Source organism: Chiloscyllium punctatum, chromosome 17 (genome assembly GCF_047496795.1).
Source record: "Chiloscyllium punctatum isolate Juve2018m chromosome 17, sChiPun1.3, whole genome shotgun sequence".
Lineage (NCBI taxonomy): Eukaryota > Metazoa > Chordata > Chondrichthyes > Orectolobiformes > Hemiscylliidae > Chiloscyllium > Chiloscyllium punctatum.
The window spans coordinates 57011948-57031549 of NC_092755.1; the positions used below are offsets into that span (position 1 = coordinate 57011948).

A 19602-nucleotide genomic window follows, 5' to 3' on the forward strand; every position below is an offset into this window, starting at 1 on the left:
TAAACATCTCTTGAAATTCAATGGTGCTACCATCACTGAATCCACCACTATCAGCATCCTAGAGGTTCTGATGACCAGAAGTGTAATGAGCCAAATAAGTACTGTGGTGACAAAAACAGCCCAGACGCTGAGAATATTGTAACCAGAAACTCATCTCCTGACTCCCCAAAGCCTGTCCACCATCGCCAAGGCACAGGTCAGTCATGTGATGGAATACTCCCCACTTGTCTGGATGGGTGCAACTCCAAGAACACATGAGAATCTTGACACCATCCAGGATGAAGCAGCCCACTCGATTAGCACCAAACTCACAAACATTCACTCCCTCTACCACTAACGCTCAGTCTCAGCAGTGTGTGCTATCTACAAGATGTATTGCAGAAATTCACCAAAGATCCTCCGACAGCACCTTCCAAATCCACAGCCACTTTCACCTAGAAGGATAAGGGCAGCAGATGCATCGCCACCTTCAACTTCCCCTCCAAGCTACTCACCATTCTGACTTGGAAATATATTGCCATCCCTTTACTGTTGTTAGGTCGAAATCTTGGAATTCCCTCCCTAAGGAAATTGTGTGTCTACCTACAAAAAAACAGGCAGTTCAAGAAGGCAGCTTGCTACCATTTTCTTAGGGCATCAATGAATTGTTAATAAATGCTGCCCCAGCCAACGATGCCCACATCCTGTCCTTGGTCAAGAATGCACTCAGTGAGGGGAGCATGTAATATCTAGCTCATGAGTCAGGCAGAGTTCACAGAAAGAGAAACAAGAGCTTGTTCATGTTTCACATTCACATGAAAGATCATTGACCTGAAATGTTAGCCCTGTTTCTCTCACACAGATTTTGACTACTGTCACTTAGCCACTGATATGGAGCAAACTGTAAAGAGCTCAGCTGGTTACCTCACTTTTCACAATGTCCCTCCAGATTTTCAGGTTGCTGGAGTTATGGTAGAGTGTGCTGGCTTAAGGAGTGACTAACTCTGTTACCTGGGTTTCTTTATCTTCACTGTAGTATTTGCTGTGTCTGATACAATGGGCCATTTCCCTGGTGCAAGTGCAGTGAGGCAGTGGAAATAATCTCTCTCATGTACACACATACGCTCACATATACCACACATGCATGCACTCTGGGAAATCCTTCCTAGAGTTCTCCTTCGTTAACATCACTGAAACCCAGAGACTATCGAATATGTGCACATTTTCATTTCCTATTTTAATGGTCTCTTTTTGCCTTAAGGTTCTAGCCTTGCTTCATTGATTTGAATTAAAGCAAGTTAATAATTTCCAGAAGGAAATTATTCAAAGAAATAATTAGCCCTTGATTTAGGATATCAAGTAGCTTAGTTTAGCAGTTAACGACAAACAAAGTAAAAATTGCATTGATTTTTGGGGAGTTTGTGATCGCATTTGCCTAATGCAGGCAAGTTAGCAATTTGTGGCAAATTTCTGATAGTTCATAAGAAGTAACAGTTTAGATTCGAAATATTAGTTATTTACGATGAAGGAAGTGTATAACTGGGACAATTGAGAATGTTTCATCGATCCTGAACACAGGGTAGTGGGTTGTGGAACAGTGTGCTCTCTGTTCCTGTTCACCAACCCAGACCCAGTTCACCAACCCTATCCCATAACCCCATGTAATCCACCTAGCCTGGAGAGGAGGATTCCCACTGTCCAGATATTTGCCAACTCCCAAGCAATTGGCACAAATTTGGAATCAACGACAAACAAAATTAAAATTGAATTGATTTTTGGGCAGTTTGTAATCACATTTACCTGAGTGGAATAGAGGGAAGAAATGAAAATGAGGTTTAAACATCATCTTTAAAATGATGTCAAGCCCTTTATGTTCAAATTCATGCAGTACACATGAGAAAATAGGCCATTCTCTGTATAGATTGATAACTGTTGAGTTCACTGTGTAAATGATGTGGGTGTCACTGGCTGAGTCAGTACTTATTGGTGCCATTTAATTGCCCTTGAGAAAGTGGTAGTGAGCTGCCTTCATGAACCAGTCCACATGTTACGAAGCCAGCAACAGTGAATGAACAGTGAAATACTTCCAAGTCAGGATAGTGTGTGGCCTGGGGCGGGGAACTCAAAGCTGGCAATATTCCCATGCATCTATCGCCCTTGTGTTTCCTGGGTGGTAAAGGTTTCACTTTTGGAAGGCACTGTTGAAGAAGCCTCAGTGAGCTGTTCCGTGAGTTATAATAACTAACCACAAGCTGGCCAGCATTCTTGGTACCAGTACAAAATCTGACCAAATAATTGAATGAGCCCCAGATGGGAAGAAACATTCATCTGAACCTTTTATCAACCAGTTACCAATCAGATAATGATGTGTCTGTGTTCTGTGATGTTGCTTTTGTACTTGCAACATAAATGAGATCATTTTCTGTTTCAGATCTACTTCTATGCCACCTATATCTTTATTCAAGCTGGAATTACTGAAGCGTATATCCCGTACGTTACTATGGGCACTGGGGCATGCGAGTGCCTCGCTGCCCTATGCTGTGTAAGTGGAAGAAACAGTTGCAAACCCATCAAATGACAACTGGTCAAGCAGAAACCAATGGGACTGTTTTCATGGTTTGTCTCACCTCCAAATCCCTCATTTAAATCTGAGAGCACAGATCCCACTAACATATAGTCAATGGGAACCATAGCTCAAAACCGTATTCTCAGTGAGAATATTTCAAAGCTTGTGCCCAGTGTTCAGATTTGATCCCACCAGGTACAATGCTGCATGCATCTCCCTATGGTTTCCAGTTGGTGGGCTCCAAAATAAATAAAGAGGTGCCTGTATAAAATTGACCAAACAATTAAACAGCTGCTTTTGAATTTCCTTCTTAAAAGTAGGTGGATGTGCTCAAAGTGCCCGTGTTTGCAAATGGTGTGTCAGTTGAGACTGTGCCCTTGTGATTTGGAGCAGCTTATTACCAGTTGGAGAAAGGGTGGAGTGCATTGAAAGGCTGCATGTGGTTCAGTGGCAGTGTCTTAGCCTAGGGCCAAGCGGTCTGGGTTCAAGTCCCACCAGAGGTGTGCTACAGGCTGATGTTTGAACAGACTGATTACAATGGATTATAGGACTTGTTAGACGAGAGTCTAGTGATGCCGTGTTGGTGCTCCTGACAGAACAGCTGGGTTCAAATCCTAGCTGCCCCAGAGGTGGGCCATATGTACAAATGAGTTAAAGCTGGTGAAAGATCAGGTCATGGAAATAGACCCTTCAGTCCAACTTGTCCATGCCAACCAAATATCTTAAATTAATCTAGTCCCATTTGGCCTTTATCTCTCTAAGCCCTTTCTATTCATGTACACATTCCAATGCCTTTTAAATGCTGTAATTGTACCAGCCTCCACCGCTTCCTCTGGCAGCTCATTCCATACACGCACCACCCTCTGTGTGAAAAAGTTGCCCCTGAGGTCCCTTTTATATCTTTCCCCTCTCACCCTAAACCTATGCCCTGTGGTTTTAGATTCCCCTATCTTGGGAAAAAGACTTTGGTTATTCACCCTATCTGTGTTCCTCATGATTTTATAAACCTCTATAATGTCCCCCGTCAGCCTCCGACGCTCCAGGGAAAACAGCCCCAGCCTATGCAGCCTCCCCCTATAGCTCAAACCCTCCAGTGCTGGCAACATCCTTGTAAATCTTTTCTGCACCCTTTCAAATTTAGCAACATTTTTCCTATAGCAGAGAGTCCCAAATATTAGGGTCTTGTGGAACAGTTGGTAGTGTCCCTAGCTCTGGCTTATAAAGCCTGGGTGAATTGCCACCTGCCATGGAGGTTGTTTTTCTTTAAAATCTAAGAGCTAGTTTTCATCTGGTAGTGCTGATCTGTGGAAGGGGAAAGTGATAGTGTATACCTGTGCTGAGCTGCACATTGTGAGTAAATCTATTGGAAGACAGAGTGGATCCAGTCCCTCTTGTTGGATAGATCTCACCAAATTAACACATAGTGGGTGGCCTAATTTGCAGAGTGAAAATATTAGGGTCCAAGACAGAGCTACATCTTACTGACTCACAGGTTATGACAGCCTGGACAATTAGTACGGCAATAATATGTACAATCTGCTTCATCGTGGAACCTGGGTTTAAATGAGCCCAGTCTAAAATGTTTGAGACTTATGATGTTGTGAGGCCCAGCTCCTAGTGATTTTAAGGGGTTCACACCAAAGGAATATCTGCAACCAAGGTTAAACTTAACAGATTTTGGGAAAAGATTGAGCTGGTTGACACACTGTTTGAATAGCTAGAGTCACTGAAGCAGAAACCATGTCAACACATAAATAGGATTGAGATATGACCAAAGTGAAGTGGGGAATGGGTATTGGAATAGAGCGAGTGGAGCTCCTGTTTAACGGTGCTACTGACTGACCTGGTAATGTTGGTTATCGGGTTTCATCATGTAATATTATTTCATCGTGTAATATTCCCAACTCCCTCTAATTTAAGATGCTGGACAACAGGATGTCCATTTTAAATCCCTTTACTCTAAAATATGATTTAAAAAGATATCATTCAGTTAACATGTACCGAACAAACTAATTTGGTTCAGTACAGTATGTTGTTGTGTAAAGGCAGAGGTCAGCTCAGTTGGCTGGACAGAGTGACACCAACAGCATGGGTTCAATTTTCAATGCTTCAGCCAAGGAGTAAGCTCACTGCCCCTTCAGAAATGGTGTGAGAGGGCTCCCGTGGCTGGAGGGCATGGGTAGCTCATCCAATGCTCAGGCTGAGGGATAAGACAGGAAGCTACCTGTCCAAGATTCAGGAGACCCAGAGTTGCAACTGTGCCCCAATATTGACCCTGGGGTGGGGGGGTCAGAAATGTGGGTCCCTCCCCTAAACTATCAAGATCTTCCTTTCATCCCCAATTCCTGCCTGAGCCCACACAATGTCCCAGATCAACATGGCCTGCCCATATTGCTGATTAGATATCACTGTTGGCATGGCAACTGAACTAACCTCAACTGGCTACATGTCATTCGCTCATGACCACCTGAAATGAACCCCTTTAAAAATGGCTGGGGATCAGGACTGTGTTGGAGAACCAGCACAACAGCCATTTGAGCCAAATTGTGACCCCGCTCACTTCTGATCCGGACCCTGGCGTGTTTTCAAAAATCCAGCCTCAGTCATCTTTTCCCAGCAATTGTACACCCCAGTCTCTGTCAGCCCACATCTCAATTAGTCAGGAATGCAAATCGCAGAACTTTAGCTCAACAAGGACATTTCCTTATCAGCACAAGTTACCAGCACCATTAATATACACATGACATGAGGACCCTAAATTTCCCTTGAACGAGTGCAGGACACTATCCATCCAACCTGACATTGAAATGTGCATCAAATTTTAGACATCACAAAGGCTTGCTATTCTAGAACTGACAATGAACTCGAAGAAGTGAGTTATGTTCGTTGGCTGAAAGTGCTGTTATTAAGAGCCACAGAAGTTCCTTTAACATCAGAGATAGTCATGCAGATTGCTTCATTCTATTACATAATTCGGTTTGATTTGTTTTTCCACTGGAGATTATTGGTCATTACATGAAGCAGTATAACTTTGTGTAATTCTTCCTCTTGTAATGTCTGAGACTGTGTTAATGATGTCATTACTTCCTAGAGTCTTCTAATTGAACGTCTTGGAAGGCGAGTGCTCATTCTCGGTGGATACTCACTCATGGCTTTGTGGTGTGCTGCGATGACTGTTACACTGACCTATCAGGTAAGATGTTTCATATGTTGTCACTTACCAGCTTGAACTAATGTCAAGGAGACAAGGCAGAGTGGCATTTAACTATTCAAGTAGATGTAAGTTCAAAATTTGGGGATACAAATTCTGCTCTGCATCGCTGAGAGGAATAGAAGCCTGCGACTTTCTGTCTGTTAAAGCCAATAGATGGACAATGACCACAACTGTAGAGTCTTTTTGTGTCTGTGGCATAGTTGAATTTTTGCCCCTTTGATGTTATAATGAAAAAATGATTAGTTTTGGAAATGAAAATGCGTTAGTGCTAATGGCTGGTATGAAGGAAGAACTCTCTGCAAGTAACTCAGTACCTGACTCCCCAAAGTCTGTCCACCATCTACAAGGTACAAATTAGGAGTGTGATGGAATACTTCCCATTTGCCTGGATGGGTGTAGCTCCAACAACACTCGAGAAGCTTGACACCATCCAGTGATTCCACTTGACTGGCACTATATCCACTACATTCAACCTCCCCACCTCCTCCACTCAACCTCAGCAGCAACAGCGTATACCATCCACAAGATGCACTGTATTAACTCACCAAGATTCCTTCAAAAATACATTCCAAACTCATGATTTCTGCTATTCAGGCAAGGACAGCAGATGCATGGGAACATCTATACTGACCTGCAAGTGGCACATCATTGTGACATGGAGCTATATTGTTATGCTTACACTGTCACTCTGTCAAAATCCTGGAGTTCCCTCTCCAACAGCACTGGGGGTGATGCTATGCCCGTGGACTGCAGCAAATCAAGAAGGTCAATTGGAGATAAGCAACAAATGCTGATATTGCCACCATTGCTCAAATTCCAAGAATGACTGAGTACATTTTTAGAAATAGCATCATTAATCGGTTAAATCTATGCAGTGGCCTGTTCGGCAAAAATTGTTGGCTCACTGGAACTAGAGTTGCCGACACTTCTGGTCATTTGAAAATTGGAGGGGAGCTTTCAAAAGCTAGTCAAATTGATACCATTCCCAGTTAGAGTCAAAAAGTATTACCACACAGGCGTTTCAGCTCATTCATCCACGCTATTTTTTAACCACCTAACTACTCTAGTCCCACTTGCCAGCATTTGACCCCTAGCCTTGAAAGTGATGGCATTTCAAGTGACCATCTAATCACTACTCAAGTTTTGAAATGGTCCCTGTTTCTACTCCTTGAGACAGTGAGAACCAATGAATGAAAAAATGCCTTCCTTAAATCCCCTCTAAAAGTTGATTGATTGATTGATTTATTGTCACATGTATTTGTTACAAAATGCAGTGGAGAGGTGTTATATAGTGTTGCCAATTCCAGTGCCATCTTAAAACACAGAAAAATAAACCAAAATACACCACAGAGGAACCTCGATTATCCAAATGAGACGGGTGGGCACTATTTCATTCTGATAATTGATTATTCGGTTAATTGATTCAATGCCTTTCCTCTGGGGCTTGGAGTTTTCTGAAATTTCCTGTTTCCTCACTCTGCCAGCCTAGCTCCCTCTCTCTGTCTCAGGGTTTGTTTCCAAACAGGCACACCTTTGTGTGTAAGGGACCTGCAGCATTGCTGAAGCCTTCCCCCAACTCACCACCCCAATCAGTTTAATGGGATTAACACTGCAAGTGCTTGCTAAGTCCGCTCCCCAATCAGGATACTAGCTAGCAGCACCCCGTGTGCTTGCCCTGAACCCTGTCCACCCGCATCCCCAACCCCTCAACCCCATCCAATGCCGCCCCCGCAACCCCATCCACACTCCCAACCCCACTCAACATCGCACCCCTTTGATTCCAACCCCCCCCCCCCATCTGCGCCCCGAATCCCTTCCAATTTCGCCCACCCACGCCCCCATCCCCCAACCCAGTACAGGCAACAATACAAAGTGGCTGAGCAGAGGCTGATAGCTAAATTTGGTAACTATGGGGATGGCCTCAACCAGGACCTTGGGTTCATATCACATTACAGGTGACCTGACTGCGTGACACACACATACAGACACACGCTCACACACACACTCCTACAAACCCATACACTCACACAGACCCTCTCTCATACACAAGCTCTCTCTCATACACTCACACATATACTCCCACACTCACACACGTACCTTCTCACAGACTTATACTCCTTTACACTCACACTCTCTCACAGACACTCATACCCCCCCAACGCCCCGCCCCCCCCCCCCCCCCCCCACATGTGAGCACACAAACACACACACAACTTTGTGGGGTAAATTTGTGCTTGCAGAATTACATTTTATTTTGCTCAAAAACTGCATGAATCCATGTAAGATTCTGTAAATCCCTTTTTTAGATTAGATTCAGTCTAAACATTGGGGCACAGACAGCCTCAGGGCACCTCACATCTTCAATGCATTATCTGAACCAACATGGCACCTATTGTTAAAGTTCACTTGAGAATGTAACTTTAAGAAAGTTCTGGGATTTGCATATGAAAGAACTGAAACCAATATGATCATTCTAAAAGATGAGAGACTTAACAAACAATCCAGGTCTTTTTCAATATATAATTTCAGTTACATCACATTGTAAACTCTTTGCTATAAATTCCATGTCCTACAATCTTATACTCTGCAACCACCTGATGAAGGAGCAGTGCTCCAAAAGCTAGTGCTTCCAAATAAAACTGTTGGAATATGACCTGGTGTTGTGTGATTTTTAACTTGGTACACCCCTGTCCAACACTGGCACCTCCAAATCATATCTGAGATTTCTACATCCTAGTCAGGTCCCCACTTCAACCTTCTCTGTTCTAAGGAAAACAACACCAGCCTATCTAGTCTGTCTTCATAGTAGAATTGCTCCAGCCAAAGCAATATCCTGGTGAATCTCTTCTGCTCGCTGTCTTGTCCAATCACATCCTTCTTATAGTATATTGACCAGGACTGCATACAGTACTCCAGCTGTGACCTAATTAAAGTCCCATCCAGCCCCCTAGGATATGTCTCATTTGGCCCAGGGACTTACCCAAATTTAAGCTTGCAAAAACCAGTAACAGCTTCTCCCTGTAAGTTGTAATGTGATCAGATATCACAGTCTTCTTGCCCCATTTGTCTATCTATACCGCTCTTCACTGTAGTGAATACAGATTAAAGTACTCATTGACATCCTCATTGTATGTGTTCTTACTCACCCATTATTTCCTACTTACATCCCTAATGGTCTCTAATCTTTCCCTGGTTATCTTCTTGCACCTAATATTCTGATAAAATGCCTTTTGGTTTTTCCTTTATTTTACCCACCAGTGTTTATTCATGCCCCCTTCTTTGTTTTACTAATTTATTTTTTAAGTAACTCCCTTGATCTGCCTGTTGGGTTTCTGGTGTCTTGAGTCCTTGATATTTATCATAAGCGTCCCATTTTGTCCTTATCCAAGCCTCATTGTTCTTTGACGTGCAGGGCTCTCTGGAATTGTTAGTCCCACTATTCACCTTTAAAGGGTGCCCCTGCATCATCTTTGATGACCCTGTTTCCTCTTTGAAAAGCTCCCAGTGAAGATCTTACAACAAGCAACTGTCCCAGCCCATTTTGGCCAGATTCTGTCTCAGCATGTTAAAATTGGCCTGTCCACAATTCAGAACTTTTATATTTGCTCCATCTTTGTCCTTTTCCATGACTACCTCAAATCTTAGTGTCACTGCCACGGTCTCTGAAACACTCTCCCTCTTCTACCTCTTGCCCAGCTTTGTTCTACAAAATGAGGTCAAATACTTTCTATGTGTTGGCTTCAAAAGCCCTCTTGAGTTTATGGCAGAATGGTGTTAAATTGAGCTGGTTTGTCTCAGAGAGCCACAATTATTTATTTAACACTTTTAAAAATGTAATTTTGGAATGTGGGCATCTCTGGCCATGCCAGCATTTATTGCCCATCCCTAGTTTAGATTAGATTCCCTACAGTGTGGAAACAGGCCCTTTGGCCCAACCAGTCCACACCAACCGTCCGAAGAGTAACCCACCCAGACCCATTTCCCTCTGACTAATGTACCTAATACTATGGGCAATTTAACATGGCCAAGTCACCTGACCTGCACAGTGGGACTGTGGGAGGAAACCCTCACAGACATGAGGAGAATGTGCAAACTCCAAACAGACAGTCTCCCAAGGCTGGAATCGAACCTGGGACCCTGGTGCTGTGAGGCAGCAGTGCTAACCACTGTACCATCGTGCCACCCTTGAGAAGTTGCCTTGAGAAGGTGGTGCTGAGCTGCTGCCTTGAATACTGCAGTCACATTCTGTAGGTTGACCCACGATGCCATTAGGGAGGGAATTCTAGGATCTTGACCCAGTGAAGGAACGGCAATATATTTCCAAGTCAGGAAGATGAGTGGCTTGGAGTGGAACTTGAAGATGATGGTGTTCCATGTATCCCATGTTCCCACTTCTCCCAAAGAGGTCAATTCTGAATTTCCACAGGAGTTTTCTGATTCCTGCTGTAACCTTGGTGTGAGATCAGGAGAACTCCTAGAGAAATGGCACAAGCAGTCGAAAATAGCTGTTTGGATAAGCCATTAAACTGAGATTCCGCTTATGCAAGTGGAGAGAAAAAAAATCCCTTTGCACTCTTCAGAGAGGAGCAGGAGAGTTGTCCGGGTGTCTCAGCCAATCTTTCTCCCCAAACCAAGACCACCCGAGCAGTACAAATGCTTATTCACTGAGTTGTTGTTTGCAAGCTGCCTTGTGTGCCAACTGGCTACTGATTTTGTCCCCATAACAAAAGGAACTTGCTTCTAGATTATAGCATCTTTGATATGGTCAAAGTTCTAAGATCCATCATAATGTTGATTGGACTTCCAAAGTAACTCATTAATTGTGAATTGCTTTGACAGCCTTCAAGAACACTGAAGGTGAAGGGCAGGGAGCACCAAATGTTGCATATGTTTTCTTCTATGTGTAAAAACATAAAACATAGAGGAGACAATGGCCTACTGGTATTCTGAAGTTCAGGGTTTTAATCTCACGATGATTGATGATGGAATTTGAATTCAATAAAAAGCTGAAGTTACATGACACTAGGTTTATTTGAAATCACAAGCTTTCTGAGCACTGCTCCTTCGTCAGGTGAAGTCTCCAGCACTCTGAAAACTTGTGATTTCAAATAAACCTGTCATGACTATAACCTGGTGTTGTTTGACTTCTGACTTTGTCCTTTGCAGTGCAACACAGCACCTCCACATCATAATAAAAATCTGGAATTAACAGTCTGTTGATGATCATGAATCCATTGTTAATTGTCAGGGGAAAAAAAACCATCTGGTTCACTAATGTCCTTGAGGGAAGGAAACTGCCATCCTTACCTGGTCTGGCTTACATGTGACTCTAGACCCACAGCAATGACTGTGGGTCTTAACAACTGTCTGGCCAATTAGGGATGGGTAATGAATGCTGGCCTAGCCAGCTATGCCTGCATCCCATGAAGTAATAAATTAAAAGAAACAATTATCGGTCATTCAAGGTACAAGAGAGTTTGGTAAGGTTGGATGGTGTTTATGTTAATGCTAACAGTCTGACAAAGTAGTTAGGGCATTTGAGGGCACAAATTAAACATGGGATGATGTAATTGAAGTCACTGAGACAGGGTTGAGAGAGGGCAGGACTGGCAGCTCAATATTCTGGGGTGTAAGGTCTTCAAGAGGGATTAGGAAGGAGGTAAAAGATGAGGGGATGTCACAGTATCGATCAATTACAGTGGTAAGGAGGGATGACACAGGCTCCTCACATAATGATATAGGTAGAATTTAGAAAACAAAAAAGAAGCAATCATATTGCTGGGAGTATACTGTACATCAGGCAAAAGTGAGGAAGGCAGCATCCGAGGAGCAGGAGAATCGACGTTTTGGGCAAAAGCCCTGCCTGACCTGCTGTGCGTTTCCAGCACCACTCTGATCTAAACCACCATGTGCTGTACCAGAGACTCAGAGAAATAGAAGTGCAGATTTGTAGACAAATTTCAGAGAAGTGTGACAATAATAGAGTAGTGATGCTGAGGGATTTCAACCTCCCTTACATTAATTGGGGTAGTCATTTTGTGAAAGTGTTAAAGGAAGTGGAAGTCTTGAATTATATCCAGGAAACCTTCTGAAGCCAACATGTAGAATGCCCTCTAAGAGAGGCAGTAGTCTTGGAGTTAAGTAACAAAGCTGGGCAAGTGGCCGAAGAATCAAAAGGGGAGCATTTTGTAAACAGTGATCATAACTCTGTTAGATTCAACTTTGTTGTGGAAAAGCACACCAAGGGGCTGGAAATCAAACTGGGAGAATGCCAATTTTAATAAAATCAGATATGATTTAATCAGAGTGGATTGGGAGCAGAGACCATTTAAGGACTATTCTGGTAATTTGTATTTGGAGCCAGAGAATGTAGGTACAGTTCTAAATAAATACTTTGTCTCTCTTGTTAGCGAACAAGGTGGGTATAGAAATCAGGGAGAAGCACTATGATAGAATTAAAGAAATTAGCATAGACAGAGAAGAGGTTCTGAGTGATCTGGTCGGCTTAAAAGTAGATAAATCTCCAGGGTCAGAACACAGCTAAAATATTCTGCGCAGTTCTGGAATCCACATTATAGAAGAATGTGATTGCATTGGAGAGTTTCCAGAGGCTGGCATGGTGGCTCAGTGGTTAGCACAGCTGCCTCACAGCACCAGGGACCTGGGTTTGATTCCAGCCTTAGGTGACTGTTGGAGAGTTTGTGTGGGTTTCCTCCAGGTGCTCTGGTTTTTTTCTACAGACCAATGAAGGGCTGGTTAGGTGTATTGGCCATGCTATATTGCCCTGAGGGATGTGCAGGGTAGGTGGGTTAGCCGTGGAAAATGCAGGGTCAGAGCGTTGGGGATGCTGTTTGGAAGATTGGTTGGACCCATTGGGCCAAATGGCCTCTTTCCACACTGTAAGGCTTATGTGATTCTGAGATATATCAGGAAGTTATTTGGACTGGAGACTTTTCAGTTATAAAGATAGATTGGGGTTGTAATGCTTGGAATGGAGGAGACTGAGAGGAAACATGGCAGAGGTGTATAAAATTATGAGTGGCACACATGGGGTAGACAGGAAGGAACTTTTCCCCTTGGTGGAGTAATCAGTGAGCTGGGGGCATAGATTTATGGTGAGAGGCAGAGGTTTAGAGGAGATGTGAGGAGAAAAATGTTTTAGCCAGAGGGTGGTGGAAATCTGGAACTCCCTGCCTGTAACGGTAGTGGAGGCAGAAACCCTTATAACATGCTAGAAATATTTAGTTGTGGACATGGGATGCCAAGACATACAAGACTGTGGGCCAAATGATGGAAAATTGGTTTAGAATAGTTCAGTGGCTGTTTTTAACCAACACAGACTCAATGGGTCAAAGGGCCTTTCTTTTTGCTATAGATCTCTTTCATTCTAAGCAAATGTAAAACTATTAATGAAGAGTGAAGATGACAAAATTTGTGCGAGTAGCAAAGCCAGTTGGTCCCTTGAATGAAACGCTAAAATTTTGCAGTAGCACAAGCTCTGAAAGAATACTGTGTAAAGTTCATTTACTTAACTCTCATAGAGATCTCTATGATCTCTCATTGAAATGTAAGTATTTGTTTTCAATGATTTACACATACATTAGAATGGGTGATAAAATATTGTGAAGCATCTGGTTTCTCAAGATGCTTTACTGTCGAAGAGTTTACTCTTTGACCATGGATTTCTAGTGGCTTATGTAGAGTTCGGCAAGCATTCATCAAACAATTAACAGCAACTGTAAAAGTCTCTCAGCCTGGCCTTCTAAATGTAATCAGAAAAATTGCACTTTGCACATTATTGCTGCATTATGCCTCCTTTGCTTTTTGAATTTGAATTTTTCTCCTTACTCTCTTCTGCTTTCATGCAGCCATATCCCTTTGTAATTTACTGTACAGTAACAGAGAATGGCTAGAATCCTCAAGTGTCACATTCCCAGTGTCCCTCCTTTTGCCAAGTTAACATTTATTGTCCAGTGATGCTTCTTCAGAACTGATTACCACAACCATCCCATTATCAGCCCCAAGGGGTCACTATTATCAGCTATTGATTCACCCAGGCTGACCTTTAACCTTCCCTTTGTCTATCTGACTGTTGTTCACTCTCTCTCTCTCTCTCTCCTTCCCTGGGCTCCATCGTTTACTCATCCCCCATCACCCCCTTCAGCAGACATGCCAACCTTTTCCCAGCTACAATCAGTTCTGAAGAAGGATCATTGGACCCAAAATGTTAACTTTGCTGTCTCTCTCCCTCCCACAGATGCTGACAATCAATGTCTCCAACAATTTCTGTTTTTGTTTCTGATTTTCAGCATCTGCAGTTCTTTGGGTTTTTTTCCTTTTGTCAATACAGACAAGATGGGTGGTACCCCTCACAAAGCCCTGACAATATCCCATCCCAACACTCTCTGCCCCACTTCCATATAGGGACCTGTAGTACAGATTGCAGTTGTATCATTGGTACATGCAAAAGGTCATCCCCATAATCGCTCCGTTTTAAATAATTGAAAATGCTGAAGTGAACCTTGATGTTTTGTGTTTGTTTTCAGATTTCCTATTTCTGGATGTCCTACCTGACAATGACCTGTTTGTTTGCATTTATCCTAAGCTTTGGCCTGGGACCAGGTGGGTATATTCACAATGAAGAGCAAGTCAACAAAGGTTCACAAACAGAGTTCCACAATTCTAATTACACTTTTTGACTCCAAGGCAGCAAAGTCAGCAATTTCTTATTCTGAACCCACTCACCTTTCATATCTGGCACTTAAAAGAAGCACTTGTTGCCTTGTACTGGACCGTGTTTGGGCATGCTGCAATCTTTTTGAGACCCCTGGTTGTTTGTAGAGAGCCTTTTGTGTGAGGGTTCCTCATCACAGCTCATGGTGTAAGGGCATCTGGTAGGTTTGCAACCACACGTTTACAACAGGATTATAACCTGTTTCCCAGTAGAGATCAACAGGATCTAGACTTAGTCTCGTGTGGAAGGAGGAAAGCCAGCTGACAGTCTAATGAGGAAAGGCTCTTATATTAACAAGTTGTAGTTTATTGCACAATAGCAACTATCTACAATTTACCTTGCTACAATGGCTGTACATAGTCCATAGATGGTTGTTACTAGGACCGAGGAAGGCTTTGATGTTAAGTCTGGATCCTTCAAGATCCAAAGCTGATTTCCCACTTGAGCTGCAGATGATATCATCATGTTGAGCAGTGCTAATGTGCCCATCAGCATTATCCCTTTCAGACATTATACTACATCACTGTATCTCCAAATAACTCTAAAATCATCTTTAAATTTTACTTGAGTTTTGCTGAATGTAGACCCATTTTGCTGAAGCTTTTCATCTTATACTAATCAGGACATTTGCTAGAATTCTAGAGTAAAATTCTAACAACATTTCATACTGTAAGAAAAGAGCATGCTGATTGATTGGCAAATGAAATCTGGTAGAGGGTATTGTCATGGAGAATGTGGCAGTTAAAATTACTTTTAAATCAACTTACTTGGAAATGTGGATGCACCAATGGAGCAGATGTGACTCAAATCCGGACCTTCTATCCCAGAGATAGGGATATTGCCACTGTCCTACAATAATCTCTGGTGCTGCACCAGTTAGATGATAACTTACAGTTAACTGCCATCTGGGTTGAAATTTAAACTAGCCAAAATGAATATAATTAGTTGATGCATTTCCCTGGGAATTGAACCAGAAAATGACTGTTTCCTGTTTTGAAGGAGACAGTCACAGCATTCTTTTTGTTTACAAATAACAGGACTCTGTGATTTCATAAGCACAAGCATTCCACATTGCGAGCCTGACTGACAATCTTAAATTGGTTGTCAGTGAAATTCCCAACACACTCTAGATTATTTAGTAGATGGTGTTTGATCGTGGAATTGTCAAATATCCGTCACTGTTTTGAGTTTTGCCAGCACAGGCTGGTTGGGTAGTCGGTGCTAGCCAATTATGAGCAACAGCAGCATCCTGTTGGTGGTGAACAATAGTGTTCAAAGAAACCTCCACCCATCATACACAAGAATAATCTGGTGCTACCTTTCAGTACCATGTAATGCTAGGCATTTAGGCTGTACGTCCTGAGGACTCTCAGCTTAGCAGCGCCATTGGTAGAATTGCTGCTACAATGGTTGGAGGAAGATCAAGTGAAGTCACAGTTCTCATTTACCAGGCCAAGCACACAGACAGGGTGTATGTGTATGTTGGGGAGGGTGGAGCTTTCTACGATGTAACGACAGTGCTGTTAGATTAGGGAGGATGGAAATAAGGCTCTCCATGGGTCATGCAGCAGACATACCCGACCTAGAATCCCATGCCAAAGTTTGAGTTGTGAAAGTTACCAAAGATAAAGTTAGAAGGGCCCAAGAAGTCTTGAGTAGGGTCATTGTTGGACATGTTTATCAAATAATAAAGCTGAATATATACACACACAATATTAGAATATAAATCAGAGGTGATTGGGACTCTCACAGACTCCTTGTTGATGGTTGGAACAAGATTTACAATTGTACCCTGATCCAGGAAGTTGATGGTGTTAACCCAGATTTTATGTGTACTGCCTGGTTCCCAAGCTGCATCAACGCAGCACAAAAAAATGATGGAGAAATGTTTCCCCCAAGTCTCCCATGAATGAGCAACACCAAGTCTCTACCTTGTCCAAGGTGGACATTCTCACTGTAGACAGCAGTAGACTGACAGAGAGTTCACACGTCAATGCTCCTTACCTAAACAGGGATTATCCATGGACTAATGATAGTTGCCCCCAACCACTGCAGTCACTCTGCATAATCCATTTAGTGTGGAATAATTTTAATTCTTGTAATGATGTTTGATCCAGGGGGTGTGACCAACACCGTGACAGGGGAGCTGTTCACACAGTCCACACGTCCTGCAGCGTACATGATCAGCAACTGTGTGAACTGGATCAGCTTCTTCCTTATCAGTATCGTGTTCCCTATTATTGTGGTAAGTACCTTCAGTAAGTTTGGGAAACCCAATAAACTGTTCTGCCACAGAAACCAATTAGACTTCCCACAATAGCGGGAGATGGTTGTTGGGGGCTGGGGAGGGGGGTGGTGGTGGGGTGGAGGTGGTGAGGGGTGAAGTGTGGCAGGATGGGGCAGTGGGTGAGTACATTTGGAATGGTGGGGATAATTGGAACAGAGGGTCCCAGCTGGAGTTGTGTGAGGGATTGATTGGGGATCATGAGGGGATGGAGAGGGAGTTGTAATGGAAGAGGTGGACACAAGTAGGTTGAATAGCTGGGCAGGATTCTCTCACCCTTCCCCTGTGTTCCTTGAATAGGTTAACTTTATTTGACACGTCTGCTCACTGTTGTGTGGGTTTGCTTGGCAGGAGGGTCTGCAGCAGTTTTGCTTCCTCATCTTCCTGGCTGAGTGCCTCCTGGGGACACTGTTCATATACATCACCTTACCCGAAACTAAAAACAAGTCCTTTCTGGACATTGAGATGGAATTTCGAGCTCGGAATTTCAAGAACAAAGATACAGAGAGTCCCAACGGAGCCATGATGCTGTCACGTTCCCCAAAAGTTTAATTGGCATCCAAAAAACCAGCTGGACACCATGGAAACGCACCATTGTCCTGGTGAAATCAGTCAGCCTAACTGCAGAAGAGAGGAATTGATGATACTTCATTTTAAGAGAATTTAACCCACCCTACCACCTCCTGGGGAACTGAGCTGAGCAGTTTTGTGGACCAGATTTTGATTTGAATTTTTACTGCAATTACAGTCAGCACAGATTTTCAGCACTTCATCAAATGCTGATTACTAAATGATTTAAAACTGAAGTGGAGGTGAGTTGGTAAAAAATGTCTGAACGTTATTAAACTTGCTATAGTCTTAATAGAACTTAAAACAACTCTACCCAGAACTCCTGTCTAAACATGCTGTAATGAACAGATAAAATAAAAGTTAATCAAAAATCTAATCCTGGTATCTGGTTTGCACAACAGCGTGCTTACAGGGAAGCTGATGGCTTGGTGTTATTATCATTAGACAATTAATCCAGAAAATTACTTAATGCTCTGGGTTTGAATCGCACCATGGCAAGATGGTGACACTTGAATTCTTTAAAAATAAATCTGGAATTAAGAATCTAATGACCATGGAAGTGCTGTCAATTGTTGTGGGGACGTGGGGGGGAGGGGGGGGGGGGAAACATCTGTTTGACTAATGTTATTCAGGAAAGGAAGTCTGGCTTCCACACTTAGTCGACATGGGACTCCGACCTGCGACAATTAGTTGACTCTCAACTGCCCTCTGAGATGGCCTAACAAGCCACTTGTTTCAATCACAACAAAGCTACTCACCATCTTGGAGCTCAACAGTTGGAAATGTATCACCTTTCCTTCGTTATCATTGGGTCAGAATCTTGGAATTCCCTTCCCTGTTGTGTCAACTTCCAGCTGATGGACTGCAGAGGTTCAAGAAGATAGCTCACCATCATCTTCTCAGTGAGGACTGCAGATGCTGGAGATTAGAGTCGAGAGTGTGGTGCTGGAAAAGCACAGCAGGTCAGGTAGCATTCGAAGAGCAGGAGAGTTGACGTTTCGGGCAAAAATCCTTCAGATGATCCTATCATCTTCTCAAGGGCAACCATGGATAGGTAATAAATGCTGACCCAGCCAGCGATGCCCACGTCCCATGAGAGAATGAAGAAAACACATGGGCATAAAGAGTCTCGACTCTGAACTGTATTGAGCTGGTGCATATGCCCTGGCTCCACTTCGTTATAAATTGGCTATGTTAAATAGCACATCATCAAACTCTGGAATTGATCCGATTGAGTTGGTCCACAGATAAGTGATTAAATGCTTTCAAATCTAACACTGCAGAGTAATTTTAAAAAATTCTTTCACTGCATATGGAAATTGCTGGTTAGATCAGCATTAATAAGTCATTAGGAATGAGCAATCAGAAGGTGAGATTTAGATTTTATTGTCACGTGTACTTGAGTACAGGAATACAGTGAAAAGTGTACAAAGTCACCATTCTGGGGCGCTATTTTAGTACAAGATTAGAAACAAACGCAGCATAAAAGAAGCAGCCAAAAGAAAAGGAAACATTGAGATCCCTCCTCTGCCTCTGTTATAAGTTCTCACTGCTGTCAGTCTGCCAACACTCAGGTGCCCAGAGTCTCTGCACGCCACCACAACTGGATCTTCACCCCTACCATCCAGTGGCTCTTGTCTCACCATGACCTGGGTGAGCAGTCCTCTTATACCTCTGCAGTCCATGGAGCAATGGAGAGGGTTGGAAGAGGTGGGCAATAAGGGCACCCACAGTGATGTTAGGGTTAATGGATCCATGATACTGATTCAGCGACACTGATGGAACAGCAGTATCATTCCAAGTCAGGCTGGTCAGTGGGTGGGGCTTGGAGGCATCTTGCAAAAGATATTCTCCTGCACCTGCTGCCCTTATCCTTTGAGATGGGAGAAGTCACACATTTAGAAAATGCTGTGGACAGATCCTTGGTAAGTTCTTGCAGTGTATTTTGTAGTTCTGCGTCTGTGAATCAGTGGTGATTGGAGTGAATACTAAAGGTGGTGGACAGGGTGCTTTGTTCTGAATGGCATCATGCTTTTTGAGTGTTGGAGCTGCACTCACCCAGGTAAGTGGGGAAGATTCCATCACAGTCCTTGGTTTGTTAGTGGTTGATAGGCTGTGGGGAGTCAGCAGCAGAGTTACTTCCACAAATTTGGGTTGTAGCTACAGTATATATGCGTATGGGCCAAGACAGTTTCTGGTCAATGATAATTCTCAGTCTATTAGTGGAGGTTCAACAATGGTAATGGCATTGAAGA

General features: G+C 43.1%; 1 protein-coding gene across 2 annotated transcripts in view; it reads left to right on the plus strand.

Moving 5' to 3' along the window:
• slc2a11b (solute carrier family 2 member 11b) overlaps window positions 1–17679 on the plus strand; it is a 48899-nt gene extending 31220 nt beyond the window's left edge. For both annotated transcript variants that reach the window (XM_072587218.1, XM_072587217.1), the window contains exons 8-12: window positions 2411–2521; window positions 5637–5738; window positions 14306–14381; window positions 16611–16738; window positions 17129–17679. In XM_072587218.1, coding sequence (XP_072443319.1) covers window positions 2411–2521; window positions 5637–5738; window positions 14306–14381; window positions 16611–16738; window positions 17129–17329 — 618 coding nt within the window. In that variant the 3' untranslated portion in view covers window positions 17330–17679. The remainder of the gene's footprint in view (window positions 1–2410; window positions 2522–5636; window positions 5739–14305; window positions 14382–16610; window positions 16739–17128) is intronic.
• The last annotated feature ends 1923 nt before the right edge of the window (window positions 17680–19602 follow it).